The sequence below is a fragment of the Varanus komodoensis genome, unplaced genomic scaffold (assembly GCF_004798865.1).
Source record: "Varanus komodoensis strain SLA01 unplaced genomic scaffold, ASM479886v1 scaffold14_1, whole genome shotgun sequence".
NCBI classification, from domain to species: Eukaryota; Metazoa; Chordata; class Lepidosauria; order Squamata; family Varanidae; genus Varanus; species Varanus komodoensis.
This window is the reverse complement of record NW_025335438.1, coordinates 14,180,248-14,201,996: the sequence shown is the minus strand read 5'-3', so window position 1 is coordinate 14,201,996 and position 21,749 is coordinate 14,180,248. Positions and strand designations below refer to the sequence as shown.

Here is a 21,749-nt window from a genome sequence, read left to right as displayed (position 1 = left end):
TCTATATAACAAATCCCGTAACTCTGAAGGAAAACAAAACTTTCAAGAGGTCTGCATATCCCAGAGAAGGTAGAACCTTAGAAGAGCAATTTCTAGATGTGTGAGCAAGGAGTGGACACCTACCATAGTTTTGTAAATATTCATATTTTAAAATAATCAAATTAATTGAGGGGGTGCTTTTGACCGATCAAATTGTTTTGAGTTGATTAGCTAAATGATCCATCAGCTAAGGCTTCAATTCTGTGCACACTTACTAAATCCAGTGAAATTTAGTTTTGAATAAATATATAAAGATTGTGCAGTAAACTGTGTAGGAGTACTTAGTGTCTATAGCTCCACAGTGCTCCTATCACCCTGTTCTTGGAGGGGTAGCACAGGAAGAAGAAAGGGTCTGCTAAAAGTAGAAGATACACTGTAGGCTGAAGAGCCTAATGAAATTCAGTGATTAGCCAAGGACCGCTGAGCCCTACAGCAGTGATGAGGCTATATGACATGGCCCTGATCCAAACTTGGTGAATTCTACAAATAAAGCATTGACAAAAACCAATCTTGTTCAGAAAAAGCTTTGTAGAAGGGGTGGATCTAAGGAAGAGAAGCATCTCAATAAAATCATCTTGATCACTAGCGTGGGTGATGAAGACTGTTCCAGGCACAGAAGAACAACACAATGGCAAGCACACAAATTCAAAGGAATGGGACAAGGGACAACAGATCAATCTAGGTGGGTTGGGAGATAGATAAAAGGAACTTCCTAAGCGGCTACATGTGTGCAAAAGTCTCCCTTCTGTGCTTTCAAGGAGAAATCATGTGCAAATCCTGTACCTGACAATTTTCACATCAAGCCAGTAACAATACTGCATTTTTTTTTATCAACAGGAAACAATTATACTGAGATAATCTGTGATCACAGACAAAAGTCATTTGCTCCTATTCACATGAAGACAGGCTTCTTCAGATGCCTTCAAATAAATACAATTTAAAATCCTCTCATGCATGGGAAAAGAGGACTGCAATTTCTGTTGTGCATCCAAAAAGTGTGTTAATGATGTAATTGTGGCAGACACAATCTGCAAAAAAAACCTATGGCTGGTCACTGTGTTTGCCAGCCAGCAATATAACAAGGTGGTGGGCCTGTATTTGCATAGAGCACCATACATATCTGCAGTGCTTCCATCTTTAGAAAGAGGGTATGCTCAGCAGTACGAAGTCATCTTACAGACAGTGATGGGGATATACAAGCTAATTCACCTGACCAATAGTTGCATTAGATGGTAAAGCAGTTCCATAGTTTGTAGAGGAAAAAGCTGCCAAGTCCTCCTCCTGTTCCATTCTTGTTTACTGTCAAGTTGCAGCTTTCATCCTTGAACTGAACAGTTATTTCAGAGACACTGAAATATTTCTGCATAAGCCTCGGCAATACTACAGTGCTCTTATACTAGGAGCAGATACTGTTAGACTACAATTGCCATCCACCCCAGTCAGTCTGGCCAATCATCAGGGGTAATCAGAGTTGTAGTCCAACAACATTTGGAACTATAGCTTCCCATCTTATACACATGCCATTCATTCCAATTTTGAAAAAGTTAAGTTCTCCCCAAAGTACCAATCTGGAAATTGTAAGATCCTTGGCACAGGCCCTTATCCTTGCCCTGCCACCATCAGATACACATTTGGAAAGGTATTGTTGGTGGTTTCTCTCTACAAAAGCAGTCCAAGCTAATTCTGCTTACAGGTAAACACATTTTTATTCAAACAAGCTTAGCTGTTTACTGAAATAGCTGTTATTTCCTGTGGATTGATGCATTTAAGAGTTTTGCTTTTATGTTTAAATTTTAATGCTGTTAGTTGTCTTGAGTGTTATTTGTAATTAATGGGAGAATAAAAATTAATAAAAAGTTCTTTGGAGTAGATTGCTCCATTGCCATACAAACAAAAAGTGCAATTCTAAAGAGAGTGGAAAAAACAAATTTTAGAAAGAGCTATAAGCAATTTGACCTCTTACTTCTTGCAATACATTGTTTCAGTTAAACTCTTAAAAATGCTGCCACTCAGTTCTTTCTCTGTCTGGAAATTTAATCAAAAAAATAAGCTTGCTCAAAGGAATAATGTTTTCCAATGAAAACAGGAGTAAAATTATAAATCAGTGCATCTGTCTCTTCCTCTTTGCTTAAAAAACGATGGTTGCTCTTTCGGGCTGAAAAATATTGGAGAAATATTAATTAGTTCCTTGTTTCCAGCTTTATGACTAATTCTTCTCCCTCTGTTTGCCAAATGCACATCCTAAAACTAAAGAGCACACTAGGACGTCATGGTCTCGTCTATGAAAAGAGAAATTTCAGAAGAGCAATGTAAGAAATGCCCTTACCCCTTCCATTTTCCAACCCTCCATGTGCCTCCAGATCAACACATTTCAAGAGATGATTGAATTCAAGAATAATTGCATAATTCTCCTCTTTAAAATCTTATCCTCACAACAGCAACCCTGTGAGCCAGACTGAACTGAGAGTCTGTGGCAGGCCCAAAGACATCCAGTTAGTTCCATGGCTGGGTGGGGACTAGAACCCAGATTGCCTGAGTTCCAGTCCTGCACTCTTAACCACTATACCACTCTGACTTGGCCCTTTCCAACTCTACTACTCTATTATTCTTGTTACATTATGAAAAAACACACAGCAATGGCACAGAAATTACTCTAGAGCAGCCTTCCCCAATCTAGTGCCCTCTAGATGGTTTGCACTACAGTTCCCATCAGCCCCAGTCAGCATGAACAATGGTGTGGCATGCCATGAATTGTAGTTCAAAACATTTTGAAGGTACCAGGTTTGGAAAGGCTGCTCTAGAGTAGTCCTCTTGGCATCAATAACATGGGCAGTTTTAGTACTGCAGCTTCTGATTATCAAACATCTAGACTACAGATTTCTAAAAAATTATACCCTTTGCATGGGTCTGTCTGCTCAAGGTTCCATTTAAAAAAACAAATGTTTTTTTTTGTTGAATTTATGGACAGAAGGTCACAGACCTTTCTTTAATTTTCCTCTAATGAGAAAATGTGGTTGTGTTGTCACCAACTATTCTATTTATATTTTTACACTTTAACCCTTCAAAAATAAGCCTCTGCACATGAAAGTAGAATGTCACAACTTCCATTTATAAATGCTTTCATATATTCTTTGCAAAGATTCCATACCTTCATTTACTAAGAAGTCAGCTGTGAAAAATGTTACTTGTACAGCTGGGCGGGAATGAGGAATGCTTTTTGTGATATTCCATTCAAATGGATTTTTCTCTGGATGCCACTGGACACCATAAATAGGGTATCTGTAGGCTAGGAAACAAAGGAGTTTTAATTCATGCCTGCATGCTTGCATGTGAACAAGCCTCTTAAGAACTTGGATCCACAATAGCGTAGTATTAACTCAAATCTTTTACAGAGTTCACACAAAATTATTTCATTTGTAATCATAAGTTTCTATATTGGGATGCCCCTTCATGGATCACTGTCTTGTCATGGCAAAGGGGCTTGCGTAGCTCAATGAAGCTATGAGCTATGCTGTGCAAGGCCACCCAAGACAAACAGGTCATAGCAGAGAGCTCTGACAAAATGTAATCCATTGGAGAAGGAAATGGCAACCCACTCCAGTATCTCTGCCATGAAAACCCCATGGACAGTACCAAAAGGCAAAAAGATATGATGCTGGAAGATGAGCCCCTCAGGTCGGAAGGTGACCAATATGAAGAGCAGAGGGCTAGTACTAGCAGCGCCAGAAAGAATGAAGCATCTGGGTCAAAGCTGAAAGGACACTCAGTTGCAGATGTATCTGGTGGTGAAAGGATGCTGTAAAGATCTATACTCTATAGGAACTTGGAATGTAAGATCCATGAATCAAGGCAAGCTGGATGTGGTCAAACAAGAGATGACAAGACTGAACATCAACATTTTAGGAATCAGTGAACTAAAATGGACAGGAATGGGTGAATTTAATTCAGATGACCGTCAGGTATACTACTGCAGGCAAGAATCCCTCAGAAGAAATGGAGTAGCCTTCATAGTCAATACAAGAGTAGGAAAAACAGTACTGGGATACAACCTCCAAAATGACAGAATGATCTCAGTTCGAATCCAAGGTAAACCATTCAACATCACAGTAGTCCAAGTCTATGCCCCAGCTGCTGGTGCTGAAGAGGCTGAAGTTGACTGGTTCTATGAAAGCCTACAACACCTTCTAGAATTAACACCCAAAAATGATGTCCTTATCACCATGGGGGATTGGAATGCTAAAGTAGGAAGCCAAAAGATAACTGGAATAACAGGCAAGTTTGGCCTTGGAGTACAAAATGAAGCAGGGCACAGGATTTTGTCAAGAGAATACAATGCTCATAGCAAACACTCTCTTTCAACAACCCAAGAGACGACTCTACACATGGACATCACCAGACGGTCAACACAGAAATCAGATTGACTATGTGCTCTGCAGCCAAAGATGGAGAAGCTCTATGCAGTCAGTAAAAACTAGACCAGGAGCTGACTGTGGCTCAGATCATGAGCTTCTGGTTGCAAAATTTAGGCTTAAATTGAAGAAAGTAGGGAAAAGCACTAGGCCACTCAGGTAGGACCTAATTCATATCCCTGATGAATATACAATAGAGGGGACAAATAGATTTAAGGAATTAGATCTGATAGACAGAGTGCCTGAAGAACTATGGAGGGAGGTTCGCAACATTGTACAAGAGGTAGCAACTAAAGCCATCCCAAAGAAAAAGAAATGCAAGAAAGCAAAATGGCTGTCTGAGGAAGCTTTACAAATAGCTGAGGAAAGAAAGGAAGTGAAAGGCAAGGAAGAAAGAGAAAGATACACACCACTAAAGCAGTTAGTGTGACCTTGAGTGAACTCTGGGGGATAGTGGAAGACAGGAAGGCCTGGAGGAATGTTGTCCATGGGGTCATGATGGGTCGGACAAGACTTCGCGACTAACATCAACAACATACTTTTATGTTTATGTATTTTATTTGTGTAAGCCGTCCTGAGGCTTTCGCAAAGGACGGCATACAAATATCTTAAATAAATAAATAAATAAATAAATAAATAAATAAATAAATAAATAAATAGCTGCCTGTCTTTTGGAACGTAATAATGACTGCAGTATAAATGAATTTTCTGTGTCTTATTGACAGCTAAAAGACTAATAATTCAGCACTGAAATGATAAATGGCCACCTTCAATGACACAATGGGTGGAGAACTTGATGAAACTTTCTTGAATGGGTGGTTTTCAGGTGTAATCTACAAATGGACAAATACATAAATATTTTGATTGCCTTTCTGAAGTCCATACATGAACACCTTCAATAATAACAACATAACTCGCAATGTTTAAAATATATAGGGGGAAATAATAGAAATATTTAAATCACATGGAAGAAATTGCTATATTTTCATTTTTTCTTTCACACACACACATATCAGTAAAGTCTGGCAAGAATTTAGTTTGATCAAACCATTACCTTCCATGGTGGATATGAAGTCCACATTGTGAAAATTTGTTGTCAATATCTTATAGAACTTTTGCAGTTTCTTATTATTTGTGAAATTCTGTAAGAGAAGAAAAATATATTAACATCCTCTTATGAAGAAAGCATTTTTAATTCTGCATCAGGATATTGGTCCTGGGAAATTCATGGCAGCTCAGGACTTCATGGCTGCCATTACAACCATGGGGCTGTCTCAACATGTCACTAGCCCAACACATGAAAGAGGCCACACACACTGTACCTGATCTTTTTGACAGGGCAGGAAGATGGTGATCTGGAAGTGAGGGATCTGATATTATTTCCTTTGTCGTGGTCAGATCACTTCCTTGTGAGGTTTAAACTTGGGTCAGTTTTCTCCTTCGTAAGGGTGCGGGCCTATTAAACTGGTCCACCCCTGGCATCTTATGGATCCTGATGGATTCCTGAGAGCTCTGGGGGAATTTCCAGTTGATATGACTGGTGCTCCTGTCAATGCCCTGGTTGATTTGTAGAATGGGGAAATGACCCGGGTGACTGACATGTTCACTTCTAAGTGTCCTCTCCTGCCATGCAGAGCCCACGCAGCACCCTGGTACACACCTGATTTGCGGATGATGAAGCAGGCTAGGAGACAACTAAAGCATAGGTGGAGGAAATTCCATGCCAAATTTGACTAAACACTGCTTAGAGCTCATTATCGAGCCTATGCTGTGAAAGTGAGGGTGGCAAAGAAGGAATTCTTCTCTGCCCCCATTGCATCCTCACAGTGCTGTCCAGCTGAGCTTTTTTGGGTGGTGCTGGGCCTATTACATTCTGGGTCTCAGATAGATCCTATTGCACCATCAGCTGCTCACTGAGACGACCTTGCCCAGCACTTTAGGGATAAAATTGTTCAGATTTGCCATGTGCTGGACTCAACAGTTGATGTGGCCCTAAAATAGGAAGTGTCCAGAGTGCCATCTGGTATGCTATTGTTGGGTGAGTTTCAATTGTTGCGTCCTGAGGATGTGGACAAGTCTGTCCCACCACCTGTTTACTAGACCCTTGCCTTTCATGGCGCTCACCAAAGCCAAGGACAGGGTCTAGGAAGTTGTTAACACTTGAAGGAAGCAGTGATCAGGCCCATCCTGGAGAGGGTGAACCTGGACCCAGAGTTAGCCACAAATTATATACTGGTGGCTAACATCCCATTCTTGGCAAGGTGCTCCACTGGGTAGGGGCCAGACAACTCCAGGCTCTCTTGGAAGAAATTGATCATCTGGCCCCATTCCATTCTGGTTTCAGGCCTGGCTATGTGACTGAAACTGCATTGGGAGGGTCCATCCTTGTTGGTTCTCCTGGACCTCTCAGTGGCTTTTGATACCACTGACTATGGTATCCTTCTGGATAGGCTGGGCGAGTTGGGGGTTGGAAGCACTGCTTTGTGGTGGTTCCACTCCTACTTGGCTGGCCAATTCCAGAAGGTGGTGCTGGGAGATTGTGGCTCTGTGCCACGGCAGCTTTACCATAGAGTTCCACAGGGTTTCATTCTATCCCCCATGCTTTTCAACAACTACATGAAACCGCTGGTAGAGGTCATTCAGGGCTTTGGGCTGTGGAGTCATCAGTACACTGATGACACCCAGCTCTACTTCTCTTTTACATCTAATCCATGTGAGGCAGTGGCTTTTCTTAACCGGTGTCTGGCCAGTGTGATGGGCTGGATGAGGGCCAATAAATTGAGACTTAATCATGACAAGATGGAGAACCTGTTGATATGTGGTTCAGCCTTCCAGGTAAGTGATTTTATCCCTCTTCTGGATGCGTTGCACTCCCCCTAAAGGATAGGGTGTGCAGTTTGGGAGTGCTCCTTGACTCAGAGCTGTCCCTGGAACTCCAGGTGGCGGCTGTGGCAAGGAGCGCTTTCCTTCAGCTCTGGCTGGTTCATCAACTGCATCCTTACCTGGATGAGCAGTGCCTAGCAATGGTGACCCATGCTCTAGTAACCTCCTGACTGGACTATTGTAATGTGCTTTATGTGGGGCTTCCCTTGGAGTTGGTCCGGATACTTCAGTTGGTTCAGAATAGAGCAGCCATGATTTTAACAGGGACCAGCAGATACGTTCACATAACGCCAGTCCTTTACTATCTACACTGGCTATCAACTGAAGTCTGGGCCCAATTTAAGGTGTTGGTGATGACCTATAAAGCCATAAATAGCTTAGGACCTGAAGGAGCATCTCCTTCCCTATGTGCCTGCCCACCTCTTAAGATCTGGGTCAGAGGTCCTTCTATGTGAGCCCGATTTGAAGGAGATTAGGAGAGTGAAGGAGATTAGGTGGTGGTGCCCCAGTTATGGAATATGCTCCCCAGAGAGGTTCACTTGGTGCTGACACTTTATTCTTTTTGGCACCAGGCCAAAACCTTTTTATTTTCCCAATATTAAGGTTTAATTGTTATTTTAATTGGAGCTTTATAGAATACTGTAATGCTGTATCTTATTTTACTTAATGTAGGACTATCCTAATCTTTTGTAAATAGGACCGTATAGAAAAACTTTAAATAAATACATTTTAATAAAGTTACCTGCACAGAAAGGCTCCAGTGATGAAAATGTGAAGTCACAGGCTCAGAAGCCATTTCTTTCAGCAAATAATCAGGAAAACCTTGGAACATCCTGCTGTCTTTGGCAACTTATTCCAAAAAAGGCAAGCAACATCAATATTACCATCTGCAGAGTGCCTGTTTGTTCAGTTTCATCACCTGTGCATTTAAGGAGAACTCTAACAGCCTTTAAGCTGTGGCAATTTCCAGTGCTGTCACACAGCCCTAGCATAAACCATATGTAACACAGCATCAACACTTGCTAGGCAAAGCAGGAATTTGACAGCAAATCACCCTTTTCCATTTGCATAGCAAGCACTAAAGGCATGGCACTAGCAACGGCTTACTCTAACTCAGCATCCTTAGCATTAGCGCTGTGACAGCACTGGATACTGCCCCAGCCAGGAAACCTGATCAACCTTTTATCAAACCAGAGCTATCATAAACAGATCATATAAGAAACTTCTTCAATCAACCTGTTTTTGAATTTTAGCACATAGCAAGGGTTACCTAAAGCCACAGGCATTCAGAAGCACTTTGTTAACCATAAGTTTTAGAGGAATTCATTGTTCATAATTTTATGGCTTACTCTGTATTCATGTGGGAAGAGGCATCACAAAAGGATTAAGCTCAGGACCTTTTCAGACAGATATAAACATGCATTCTCTCTCTCTCTCTCTCGTTCTTTCCGTGATATAAGCAGCTCTGAGTGGGGGCTACATAGTCCACACAGGATCTCTGCCAGGAGCCAAGCAGACGGCACTAGGAAGCCCATTGGAGAGTGTGAAGCAAAGGGCCATCTTCTCCCAGGAGCTGGCATTTTGAGGCATGGTGCCTCTGATCCTGAAGGTAGCATGCAACTGTCACAACACTGATGTAAAACTAATACCAGTAGCTTCACGTTCCAGATGTAAATGATGTAGAGCAGGGGTCTCAAACTCGCGGCCCGCAGGCCAATTGCCGGGACGGGCAGGGCACGGGGGAGGGGCCCTGCGGCCTTCAAAGCGCCAGCGGCGCCCGGGCCGGCCTCCGGATGAGCGGCCCAGCACCACCGCGGTGGTGGAATACTTGATGTGGCCCAGCCTCACCCAGACTCTACTTCCAGCAGCCCCCAGGTAAGTTGAGTTTGAGACCCCTGTTCTAAAGTGTTGTTTTCCGCTCCTGGTTTCCAGTACAGCACAGGTTCAGGGCATCAATATATGACATCTAAATAAAAACCCAAGAATACCAGAAGGAGGCAAGTATTCTCCAAGTTATTATTTCCATTTAGCTGCCTTCCTATTCCTCCTCTCTGCCCAACTCAGAAGTGTTTTAGGAACTAAAATTGTGACTTTTCACCTTGCGTAAAGTTCATTTGCAATGCAATGTTGTTCGTATCAGTTCGAGTGAGCAAGTTTTCTCCACTAGTGAGGTAGCTGAGCAACTGGTGTCCAAGACATGTCCCCCAGACTGGAAAATAGTCCCCGTTGTCATTTGCCTTGAAAATAACAAGGTGAAAAAGTAGAACACGATCAATACATACATATCTTAGATAAGCCTTCCTCAACCTCAGTCACTTCACATGTTTTGGAGGACAGATTCCCTCAGGCCAAACAGGGAGTCTGATGGGAGTTGTAGGCCAACCCATCTGGAAGAATCCAGGTTATTGAAGGGTAATGTATGGTGCGATCCCATATCTGTTTACACAGAGTGAAATCCTACGATTCCCAGCACACCTCACGACAGAAATTTATAGGGATTTTTATGTCTAAACATGCATAAGATTGTACCCTTAGACATTTATTTTTCCTACTAGATCTACCTAGAAGTCTAGACAATAGATCTCATAGCACAATCACTCCCAATTTGCTCCTTCTGCAGTGAAAGCAGCATGGTTAGTGTTATACTTGAACCTAGAATTCTGGCTTGTCTCTTCCTAGGCAAGCCAGATTTGAAGCCCCAGAGAAACAGGTTTGACTTATCAGGGGTGAGATAAGCCAAATCTAGTACTAGATGCAATGCTAACCAGTTAACTTGCTGGCAGGAAGAGTCAAGCAGGGGCAAATAAACCTTGTGAACTAGCATGTTGGCTTGTTCATTCCAGCTGGTTAAGCATGCAACCTGCTGAAGCAGGAGAAGAAATGTGGAGCCTAGCACCACAGTGATAATCCGGTCACTAAGTGTTTGCCATTCTTTTTTCAGGGTTAGAGTTCAGTGCTTTTATTAAATGAGAAATAAATGGAAGAGTTCAAGAAATATTCTGTCTCACAGCTTGGAAAGAACCAAAGTATGCTTGCAGTTTTCTGCCTAGTTAAGAGCATAAGAAAAGCCATGCTGGATCAGACCAAACATTCACCTAGTCACACGGTGGCAAACCAGCTCCCCACAGGATTGCTAAGCAGGATGAGCCCAAGAATGCCACCAGTCCAAGCTCCTCAGCAAGTGCTGTATGCAGGCAGGCCACCTCTATGAAATTAGTCAAAACATATGCAAGCTATTTAGTTATTTTCAGAAAAAGAAGAAAAAACTCTTTTTTAATATACTAAATCTCTGTATTTCTTTAGATCTCTGTATATCTCAGGCAGACTCACTTTCCACTGAACTCTTATTCATATATATGTTGCCATCATGATGGAGCTTTTCTGTACCTTTTGACTCAATAACACTGGTGCAGTGAAGGCTTACCAGCCCCATAACGATAAAACACAAAGGTAAGGCTGCATGAGGTAGGCCAGCTGGAAACTTCACACACAAGAGCCAACTAGTCTTCTTTCCTCAGTACTGTCACCCTCACAATGCAGAACCTTCACACACCCAAAGGCTTACCTCCAGTGCTTTATTGTAGAATATCCTTGCAACCCTGGAAAATTCAGAAGTCTCAAGGCTAACACCCCCTCCAGGGTAAAGTATCCTGCAAAAATAAGATGACAGCAGTTTTACTGGCAGAAATGAACTACCAATTGAATGGGCTACATTGAGATAAAGTATTAATTATGTGAATTACACGGCATGCAGCTGACTCCTCTCTGAACTTAACTTTTTTAAACGTGTATGTGTGTGCTGGGTGTAGTATTATTTCAAAATAGTTAAACCTCTCCTCCTGTGTGAATTGATCCTTATCCTACTCAGGGCTGCTTACTCTTACCTTAGCCTAAGTAACACAAAGCATGATCTGGATAAACTTGGATTCTAACTTCTAAAAAGTGGCATACTAAAGGTGTGGTACACAGTCTGGAGCCTTCCAGATGTTTCTGCCAACTCCCAAAATGCCTGACCACTGGTCAAGTAGGCAAGGGCTTATGGGAGCTTTCTAAAGCATCTGGGAAGAGACAGCTGTCTGCTGCGATATATTCTGTTCAGTCACCTGAATGCTTTTTCACCAGTCTTTAGCCAGCATGCATAGCTATACCTCAAGTTAGCATGTCACCTTTGCTAAGCTGAAAAGGCAGGGACCTATAGCCAAATGGGTAACCACATAGGGAGGTGGAACAGGGCACTGAACTCGATGGTCTTCTAGGTCACATCCAACTCTGCTTCACTTCACTTCTGTTTTATTCTGAGTGCTATTAAGCATCATTCAGGCAGTCATACTGGACTGAGAGGTTCTTAATTCCTACTTTGCCTGAGTCTTCTCCCACAAGAAAATCTACAATCAAGAGGAAGTATAAGCTGAAAGTGAGAGATGGTAACCCAAGACTGACAGACAAATGGTCAAGGAATACCTAAGTGGAATAAACACGTTCAAATCTCCAGGGCCCAATGAACTCCATCCCAGAGTCATAAAGAGCTAGCAGAGGAGCTCCCAGAACCACTGGCTATTATCTTTGATAAATCTTGAAACACAGAAGTGCCAGATGACTGGAGAAAGGATAACAATGTCCCTATCTTCAAAAAGGGGAAAAAGATGAACCTGGGAACTACAGACCAGTGAGTCTGACATCAATTCCTGTAAAAATTCTGGAGCAAATTATTTAAAAATCCATCTGCAAATATCTTGAAGAAAATGCAGTGATTAATAGAAGCCAACATGGATTTATCAAAAATAATCTCTGTCAGACTAATTTAATCTCATTGAGTAGGTAACCTCCCAAATGGACAGGGGAAACACTGTGGAAATAATTTACCTAGACTTCAGCAAAGCTTTTGACATAGTGTCTCATGACATTCTGATTTAGCAAAAACTGGACTAGATGAAAAAAATATTAGGTGGATCCAAAATTGGCTGCTAAATCAAACACAAAGAGTGCTCATCAATGGCACCTTCTCAAATTAGATGGAGGTAACTAGTGGGGTGCCACATGGTTCAGTCTTGGGTCCAGTGCTCTTCAACATCTTTATTAGTGATTTGGATAAGGAAGTACAAGGAAAGATAATCAAATTCGCAGATGATACAAAACGGGGTGGAATAGCAAACACCCTAGAAGACAGAATGATGATCCAGGGCAATCTTGATAAACTTGAACAGTAGGCTGAGAGCAACGGAATGAGATTCGGTAAGGACCAGGTCCTCCACCTAGTAAAACGAAACCAAATTGATCGATACAAGATGGGGAATATGTGGCTCAAGAGAACTGAAAAAGATCTTGGAGTAATTGTGGACAATAGGTTAAATATGAGCTAACAATATGATGCAGCCACCAAAAGGGCAAAATCTACTTTGGGATGCACTGACAGAAAGAAGTATTACTTTCAAATCACGAGAATTGTAGTTCTTCTATACTCCTCAATATAGAACTCAACTCCAGTTCTGGGCACCAAGATTTAAGAAAGATGCAGGTAAATTAGAAAGGGTCCAGTGGAGGGCAACAAAAATGGTCCAGGGTTTGGAAACACTACTCTGTGAGGAGAGACTGAGAGAACTGGGCGTGTTCAGCCTGGAGAAGAGAAGACTGAGTGGGGACATGGTATCCCTCTGTAAGTACCTCAAAGGCTGTCACAAAGAGGAAGGGCAAGATCTCTTCTTGCTGATACCAGAGTGTAGGACACAGAATAATCAAGTCAAGTTGCAACAACCCAGATTCAGAGAAGACATCGGGAAAAGCTTCCTCACTGTCAGACCAATATGACAGTGGAACCAGCTGCCTAGAGAGGTGGTGGGCTCTCCAACACTAGAGACATTCCAAAAGAAACTGGACAGCCATCTGAGTGGGATGGTGTAACGTGGTGTCCTGCAACACCAGGGGCTTGGACTCGATGGCCTTCATGGCCCCTTCCAACTCTTCTATTCTATGATTCTATTATTCTATGGCTGTGGCAGGAAGAAAAGAGAACACTTCTTCCCAGACTAGTCATAGGAAGGTTTAGATATTACGGTACTTGTTCTCACAAACAAAAATCCAGAAAGGAAAGTGCTTCTCAGAAGCAATGAATGACAGATTGTGCAATAAGGAGCAGGCTGCACACACACATTTGTGCACACATACGCGAACACTTTATCTGATGAAGCAAACCACAAGAGTTTGCTTCACGTATGGGGAAATTTCCTCTCCCCACTGTCATCATAATCATGCCATTATCATCATTGCTTCTTCACTGAGCAGTCCCACCTAGACAGCTTCTTATTTAGAGCAAATATGAGTACTTCAGGGTCTAAGGAACTCTCTGCCACTATGACTCAGAGATCTACAGACTGAACCTTCCCACTACCCTAATTTTATTATAATGCTTTAAATATAAATAGTAACTGATACAAGATGCTTAAGTGTGAGAAGGGCACCAATACTAGAGGCAAGATGAACTATTAAACAAATGATGTATTAAAGGAATAATTTGTATGTAATATTTATTTGGGGATTCTCAGAGGCTGCTTAGTGACAATTCTTTAAGACTCAAGAGACATTGGTGCTGTTAAAAGCATTAAGATTGTCTTTTCCTTCAGGCAAAATTCCTTAAACCTCTACCCCAGCCAAATAAACTTTCAACCAGGGTACAGTCTTGATCTGACAAAAACTCCTCTTGTCTTACTGCCTTCCTGGACAATTTTATGGGTTTTTCCTACTTGTATAACCTTCTTTTGGTGAGATCTTTGGGTAGCCTCTTCATATAACAGTCCTTTGCTCCCCACTCCTGATCCTCATCAGACAATTAAGGTTATGCCACAGAAAAAAGGATCGCTATAACTTTCTTCTAGTCCTCCCCTCTTTCTCCCCTGCCCCCAGACTAACCCGGACTAATTCCTAACCCGTCAACTGCTCACACCATACCCTCAAGTACACTGTTGTCTAGGTCATATTTGATCTTAACAGCCCTTTCCACTGTACTACATTGCCTTTGGCTACAAAAAGCTGTTCATTATTACACTTACCCATTAATAGACTTGAAAATCTTATCATATTCTTCATCAGAACGATTTAATCTGAAACAATTCAAATAAAAAAAGTTAACATAATTATAGACTTCCCCCTCATCAGATTAGAACAATATTTAGCATGGTAACAGAAAGGCTACATTAGCCTTCCTGAACCTGATGTGCTGCAGGTCTTGTTAATAATCCATTTCCTCTCACAGTTTTCTCCAAGAAACTCATGGCAGCATACAAGCTTTCCTCATCTCATGTTATCTTCCGAACAACCCAGTTTAGTTAAGCTATTTCAACTGGTTCAGGGTAACCCTGTGTACCGCATGACATAAGGATCTGGTCTAACACTTTAACTGCTACAGCACACGAGATCAACAAATACAATCATATGGGAGAATGCAATCTCCTGTCCTAAAGAAAGCTATTCTAGCTCTCAAAAGGCCCATGCATACTGTATACTTTATTTTACATGGCATGCAATAACAAAATGTCTTGTGGCACTTTAAAGACTTAATGCATGTATAATGGCATACATCTTTGTGGATTTATATGTAATACTAGCACAGTATTCATGTGCACTTACCTTATTGGTACTACTCGTGCGCCAGCAGATTCAAGAAACTTCACATACGAAGCAGCAATGTAAAATTGTCCAAATTTTTGCAACACTTTATCAGTGTGCTGTACCAATATTCCTAAAATAACACAGATTAATAAAGCATGTGTTATATGTTTATATTGCTATAAATATTTTTACATGCTTCGGATAAAATAGTAGCCCATGCTGTAATAGTTATATCTAAAATTAATTAACCTTAATGTTTTTCATACTTTTTCATAAATGTTTGAAACTAAGAACTAACAACCATGGTGTTTGACTAACCATCATAAAGGTAACTTTTTCCCAAGAAATTAAGCACAACCATATCAGAGACCATTTTGCATGTTACTAATTTTCTATTCCAAATAATGCCTATGAAAATAGCTTGAAACCTGGGTTTGATGATTAGTACAGTGGTCCTATGTGTATCTTACTCTGTATATGTGGGGAGTTCTTTCTGTACAAATCTGTGATTATCATACATGAACATCAACAAATTTATTTTATGCTGTACTGAGATGCTTTTCAAATGAAAGTGTAATGTGTGAAATGACTTAACAGTCCAAGGGAGTGAATACTGAGACTACAATGTGGCAACTTTAAAGTATATTTTGCATATTTTTAACTTCAAAGTACTTATGTTTCTAATTCAGCTTGTTGAAATGTCAAACATAAAAGGACAATACTTTAACAGAAACAAATAAATGGTCATAAAAGAATGTACAAACTTTGTGTTCTGCAGAACTCTTCTTCAGGCTGCATGATACCAAATGCAGGGGATAATGGTGAAATTGAAGAAGTACAAAACATATATAAGGTCTGCATTTTAGACCCATTTCCAAGATAGAGATTGAAGACTGAAAAATTAACACTGCAATCCTGTGCATGTTTAGACAATTAAAAGGCCCAAGACTTCCTCATATTCCCTAGTGGAGCATGGCTAGCTAGGAAATGCTGGAAGTTCTAGTATTTGTTTATATCAAAGCATGCTTAATAGGATTGTGCCTTAATGCTGAAGGGCTTAGGTTACATCTAGGATTCTAGCACAGAAAAGCAGTGACTTGGTCCCATTCCTGAAAAAATAAAGGTCAGCTGTCAAAGTTTCTTTTACAGATTTTCTTTAACTATCTTCCTTCTTCACAGTCCAATCCAGGGCTCCTCAAACTTTTCCAACAGGGGGCCAGTTGAAAGGTGCCCACGGTGGGCGGGGGCCACCAAGGCACTGCCGGTGGGGGTGGGGAGTGCAGGCTAGGGTGCACACACATGGCAAGGTGGGGGTGGGGGGCGCGCGAAGCGAGGCAGCGCTTGCTCGAGCAGAGATCATTTTCTCCAAGCGAGTCCGAAATGATCTCCCCGTGAGCAGGCTGGGCACACACACGGCAAGGCGCTGGCTTGCTTGCGAGATCATTTCTCCGAGTGAATCCAAACTGATCTCTGTGCGAGCAAGCCGCATGCGCACGCACGGTGTCGTGAGGTCGTAACTCACGCCTCCCATTAACTCACACAGCAGTCGGCTGTAAAACTAAAGTCTTTTATTACTACTTTCTACAAGATTTACGATACAACAGATAAGCTCTAATGAGAAGGTCCAAATAGATCAGTTTCTCCCGCCTTTGTGAAGACTCTGGGGAGCCCACGTGGGATTAGCTTTTCCTGTCACATCTTTCCACTCGTGGGCGGGACAAACCTCTGTCTTATTTTCATTTGTTCCAATCGTCTTAAACTGCGTCTAAGATTGGCGTTGGCTAAAGATATCATGTCTTCTGTATCTCCTGGACTCTGTCCAGCAATTACAGAGTCAGGAGGTGGGGGGCATCTTGCTCACGCACCTCAGAGTCAGGATGAGGAGAATCCTCTCGTTCAGAAGCCTCATGATCGGGCCGTGACGAGGCTATTAGTTCAGAAGGCAAAGAGTCAGGGCATGGGTGAGCTATTTGCTCAGTAGTCTCCGAGTCGGGCTGCGGAGGGGCCGTTTGGCTACTGGGCCCCAAGTATAAGTCATCTTGTTCTAATGTCCGATTCTCATTTTGAATGTTTGACTCTTTCTCGCGAGGTGATGTTTCTGTCGAGCTGTCAGGCACGACACACAGAGAGTGCAAAACCTCTGGGGCGGGCCAGTTAAATGGGCATGGTGGGCCAGATCTGGCCCATGGGCTGTAGTTTGAGGACCCATGGTCTAATCCATACAGCCAGACCCACAAAGCAAGCAGAGTCCAACAATTATTCTGTTACACTTGGTATATCATGAACTAGCCCTAATAAATATTTATGAAAATATCTGGAGACATGTTTCCAAACATTTATCAGCCTAGATGCATACAAAGCAAAGATTTTCATTCATCTTGGCAATGTTGCCACATGACCTATTTTGCCACCATTTTCAAAAAACAACTTAACCTGTCCAGTACGCTAGCTTATCTGCTGCAACCAAGGTGTTGAAATTTGACCTAGAATGACTTCTTCTAGCTCACCAACAACAGAATACAAGTGCCAATGAAGAGGGGGAAAAACAGCCTGAATAATCATAACCATTTTAAAGTTCTGACAGTTTTGCACAGATACACCCTCTTAAAAGATCACTGACAGGAGACATCATTCTTATCAGGAAATACAGACATACAACAGAAATAAATAAATGGCACTTAAAATAGCAAAGCTGTATTTACAGTGCATTTGACTGTAATTTTGGGGCTGTATCCAGTACTGCCACTGTGCTTTCACTATTTCCATTATCACTAGCACATTAGAAACCAGCACTTCTTGAAGCAACCCTGGAAATCAGCAGAAACACTTGTTTCTGGGACTGACTAAGCAATGGAGTGTCCTTTCCCAGTTCCACCAACCTGTCCCTTAAAGGGGAAAAAATAAAGCTCATTTGTGCTCACTTCAGAAGCTGCTAGCTTTCCATTCCACTAGTGGTAAGTCTTGCTAGTGTGTGCCAACTTTGGACACTACCCTATTTGTTTACTTTAGATATTCTTGCATTGAAATGGGAATTGTCTGCACCTTGCAGGAAGCACAGTGGGAACACAACACATTGCCATGTGTACAGACCCATATTATAATCTCACCTCCTGATGGGGCTAGAGAGTGGAGCCCAGGCCAGACAAGTGATATGTTTTCTTTGCACATTAGACTGCGAGGCGGCCATGTACTTCAGGAGAAAGTAAAGCAGGTACACTTAGGGACAGCACTGAAGCTGGGATAAAACCTGCCCCGTTTTCTGTGGTAGCCACAATATCTGGGCCAAAGGGTCAGGTTCTGTTTCATCAGCCATGTTCCAGAAGTCAGCCCCATCTGCTTCAACACAGTTCTGCTTTGACATAGTTCTGCATAACTCTATTCTGGGTTCCATCTCTTGGCATAATGGTAGCAAAGGGTTAGAGAGGTCTGCCTGGCGACATCATTATATGCTTTTCAGCACTAGGTCAAGACCTTTTTATTTGACCAATATTGTACAGCTAATTAATTTTATGTGTATATTTATTCATATAATTTATTTTAACCATGTCATTTTATACTCAGTCATGGTGTAGCCAATTTATTTTGTTTAGGATTTATAATATATTGTAAGCTGTCCAGAGATGACAGTAATGAACGGCCTATAAATTTCCTAAATAAATAGATAGCGTAGGGCACAACATATTTTAGAATAACTGAGAATAGACACAATGAAACAATGGAATTTAAGTTAGTCACACCCACAGAAGTCCCACTGAGTTCAGTGGATCTACTCCAAGTATTACTAAATCAGAATCTAATCCATAGTGCAAAAGTATTTATAGCCATTTGACTCAAGGGGTCTCCAAACCAGCTGACAATACATGAAAGCTTATAATAGAACCATTAAATAATAACAGCAACAAAATAAGACTCACAGATACACAGCCCAAAAGCAAAACAGAAAGAATAACATCCCTACAATGCAGAAACTCTCAGTGTCTGATTGTGTTGGACTTCCTCAGACAGGAAGTTTCATAAAACTGGGGATTCCAGAAAACATTGTCATTCATTTCTACCCATGAAGCCTCTTCACAAATGAGAAAGGAGGATACATACAGTAAAGCCTCTTCCACAGTTTGTGGTAGTTGAAGTTACTTTTATTATTAATTACATTGAATTGCTGCAAGGAACTCAAGGTGGCTTACAAAGTTCTCTTCTTCTCCATTTTTTCCCCTCATAACAACAACCCTGTGAATTACGTTAGCTTGAGAGTCTGTGACTGGCCCAAAATCACCTCAGAAGTTTTATGGCTGAGTGTGGACTAGAGCCCAGATCTCCAGAGTTATAGCACAACTTGTTCCCATGTTGCAGTTTGTTCACAGCTGTAACATGCTTATCAGGACTGAGGAATGGCTTCACTGGGTAGTGTGGGAAGGGAGAGGAAATGCCCTTTTGGGGCTTTGGCAAGCAGCAGCAACTTTGAGGAGATTCTTCAGTTGCTTCACCACCTCCCTCATCCTCACATGGTTTTGTCTCCTCTTTTTCCTCCCCTCTATGTCCTTTGGAAAAATAATAACAGTTGCAATATCTTTAAGCCTGAAAAATGCACGAAATAAATCACATGTTTTAAATGGCCTTATGCAGAAATAAATCACATTGATTTCCATGGAGCTAACTTGGGGAAGGGGGAGAGTCAGCGTGGGAGCTGCATTTGTTTTGCGTGGAGAGGAATTGGGGCACTGATTCTGCAGGCTTCACCCTTGGGAAGGTGGGAGGACAGCAGCAAAAATTGCCAGAGCTACCCATTTTTTCTCCCCATCCTTCTCCATGATTTTTGTGAGAGGGCAGGAAGAGCTGTCAATTCATCTCCCCTTTAAAAGTGCCCCCACTCCTTCACTCCAGGGAACCTGTGCATAGCTAACTAAAGTAAAAACAAAACACAAAAACAAGTGCACTGTAAAGTGTCATTTCCTTGCACATACCAGCTTTCCAACTCCTAATTCTCCCACAATTTCATTTGTGTGTGACACATGAACACATTCTCAACACTGTGGAAATTGTGCTGTATTCATTAGCATGTGCCTCAACTGTGATAAATGTGTTTTGCATGAACACTGAGATTGTGCTTTCTCATTCACAGAAGGAATTCTAGTGAAGTTCTCCTCAAGCCCATAATATCCAATAACATTTGGTTCAACTATAGCAATGAATTTATGTTTTGTTAAATTTTAGGGGAGGGAAATACAAACACAATAAAAATCTAGAATCTGACCAGCTATTCATCCCATATGCATATGGCTAGGGGCATTTTCTCTCAGGAGCTGTTCTGACCAGGATACAAGGCTCCAAATATTTCAGTGCAATCTGCTCCCTGCCTCATCTACAAAAGCCTTGCCAAGGACTGCAAGTTTGTTCTGAAAGGGAGAACAGGTCACAAATTACATGCATATATTCTTTTCACATAGATCTCTGCTGACATACCTCTTCCTATTAGCACGCTATATTAGCACAGCAATAACTACAACCATTACAACATATTTTGAACATATTTTGAGGACCAAGGCTGTAAGCCTGTGCTCATTTACATCAAGGTACACCTCACTGAATCCCCACATGCACCTGCATAAAAGAATGGACCGTCAACCATGTATTTTGGGCCAGTTCGCTGAGGTTCAGTCTGCCCCATCTCACAGTGTTGCTGTGGGGATAAATCAGAGATGAGGAGGATTATGTGCTCCATCTTGGGCTCTTGGGAGGAAAGGTGGGCTAAAAATGTAACAAAAAAGTAAGTACAAGTCAATGGGTTTCTCTGGATCTTCCAAAGTGAAGGATCTGGACAAGTGTAAGAGCTCCAGATATGTGAAAGAGGGCATTTAAACAGATAGTCACTGATCTTGGATCAAAAGTGAGAGGACACCTGACAGCTCTTGGAAGTAACCGCTATAGTGCTCTGTCCAACTAACACACTCACTAATTAAAAAAAAAAAAAAAAAGTTGGCTTAGGGTCAGAGCGGATATACAGAGGACTTCGTCTCAGACGAGGTGTGGCACCAAGACTAGAAAGCTTCCTGGATGCAGGGATTCCGTTTGTTTAGCTTGACTACCGCGTCCACACCAAGATCGATCCGTATATTTATCCAGGAAACAATATGCATTAATCGCTTACACTACGCGGGGTACAAAGGGTAAGACGACCACCTTAGACATGCCCGCTCGGGAAAGCATGCTTTCGAAATGTAGCTGACGAGGAAAGAAGGTTGCTATTACCGTCGTCATTATCATCATCAACGTTATTTCCCTTTTTCTATCGATATACCGTCATCAGTCAGACAACTGGTTTCTTTATGTTAAGGAACACACGATCGCACACCCTCGGTTATCCTTCGTCGGTGCCAAGACTCACCAATAATCGGTCTGTCATTAGTAATCCGAGAAGGCAGCACGAACAAGACCGCAAAGCTGCAGAAGACAGCGAGAAAGCAACAAGCGCCCAGCGCGCAGCCAAGTCCCGGACGGCTCCCCATGGCTATCTGCCGCTTAGCAGCTCCTCCAGCCGCTCGGCACCGGGTAGCCAGACTGAAGTGCGCGGTCCGCTCATATGCCCGTAAGAGGAGGCAAGCCCGCCCACTCACGGCTCTCCGCCGCCAGAGGCACTCTGGGAAATGTAGTCCCGCGAGAGCTGGGCGTGGGCAAGCCACTTTTCATTCGCGAAATATGTTCGATTCCTTCTCCCTTGTTTCATTCTATTGTCGCTTAAGAGCTAGTTGTTTATCGCTGTTGTTATCTATAGGAAGAATAGTTAGAAATGGTTCCCGGGCAACAGTGCGTGGGAAGGGG

The 21,749-nt window shown here is 42.1% G+C and overlaps 1 protein-coding gene across 1 annotated transcript; it reads right to left on the bottom strand.

The window, feature by feature from the left end:
• Window positions 1–850: 850 nt before the first annotated feature.
• Window positions 851–21,473, bottom strand: GGH (gamma-glutamyl hydrolase). Its single transcript, XM_044424364.1, has 9 exons — window positions 21,316–21,473; window positions 14,952–15,063; window positions 14,375–14,425; window positions 10,897–10,981; window positions 9,430–9,568; window positions 8,074–8,180; window positions 5,503–5,590; window positions 3,188–3,325; window positions 851–2,194 (listed from the first exon to the last, which is right to left on the bottom strand). Exons 1-9 carry the CDS (start codon window positions 21,434–21,436, stop codon window positions 2,073–2,075), a joined length of 963 nt encoding a protein of 320 aa, XP_044280299.1. The 5' UTR covers window positions 21,437–21,473; the 3' UTR covers window positions 851–2,072.
• Window positions 21,474–21,749: the final 276 nt, after the last annotated feature.

What these genes read in the sequence shown, in the direction of transcription:
- GGH (XM_044424364.1), bottom strand. Translation starts at nt 21,436, where the DNA reads ATGGGGAGCCGTCCGGGACTTGGCTGCGCGCTGGGCGCTTGTTGCTTT. An exon ending in GCAAATGAACTTTACGCAAG is followed by an intron (nt 8,181 to 9,429) that starts GTGAAAAGTCAC and finishes TTTTGGAATAAG; the next exon opens with TTGCCAAAGACAGCAGGATG. An exon ending in ACTGGAGCCTTTCTGTGCAG is followed by an intron (nt 5,591 to 8,073) that starts GTAACTTTATTA and finishes CTTCTCTTACAG; the next exon opens with AATTTCACAAATAATAAGAA.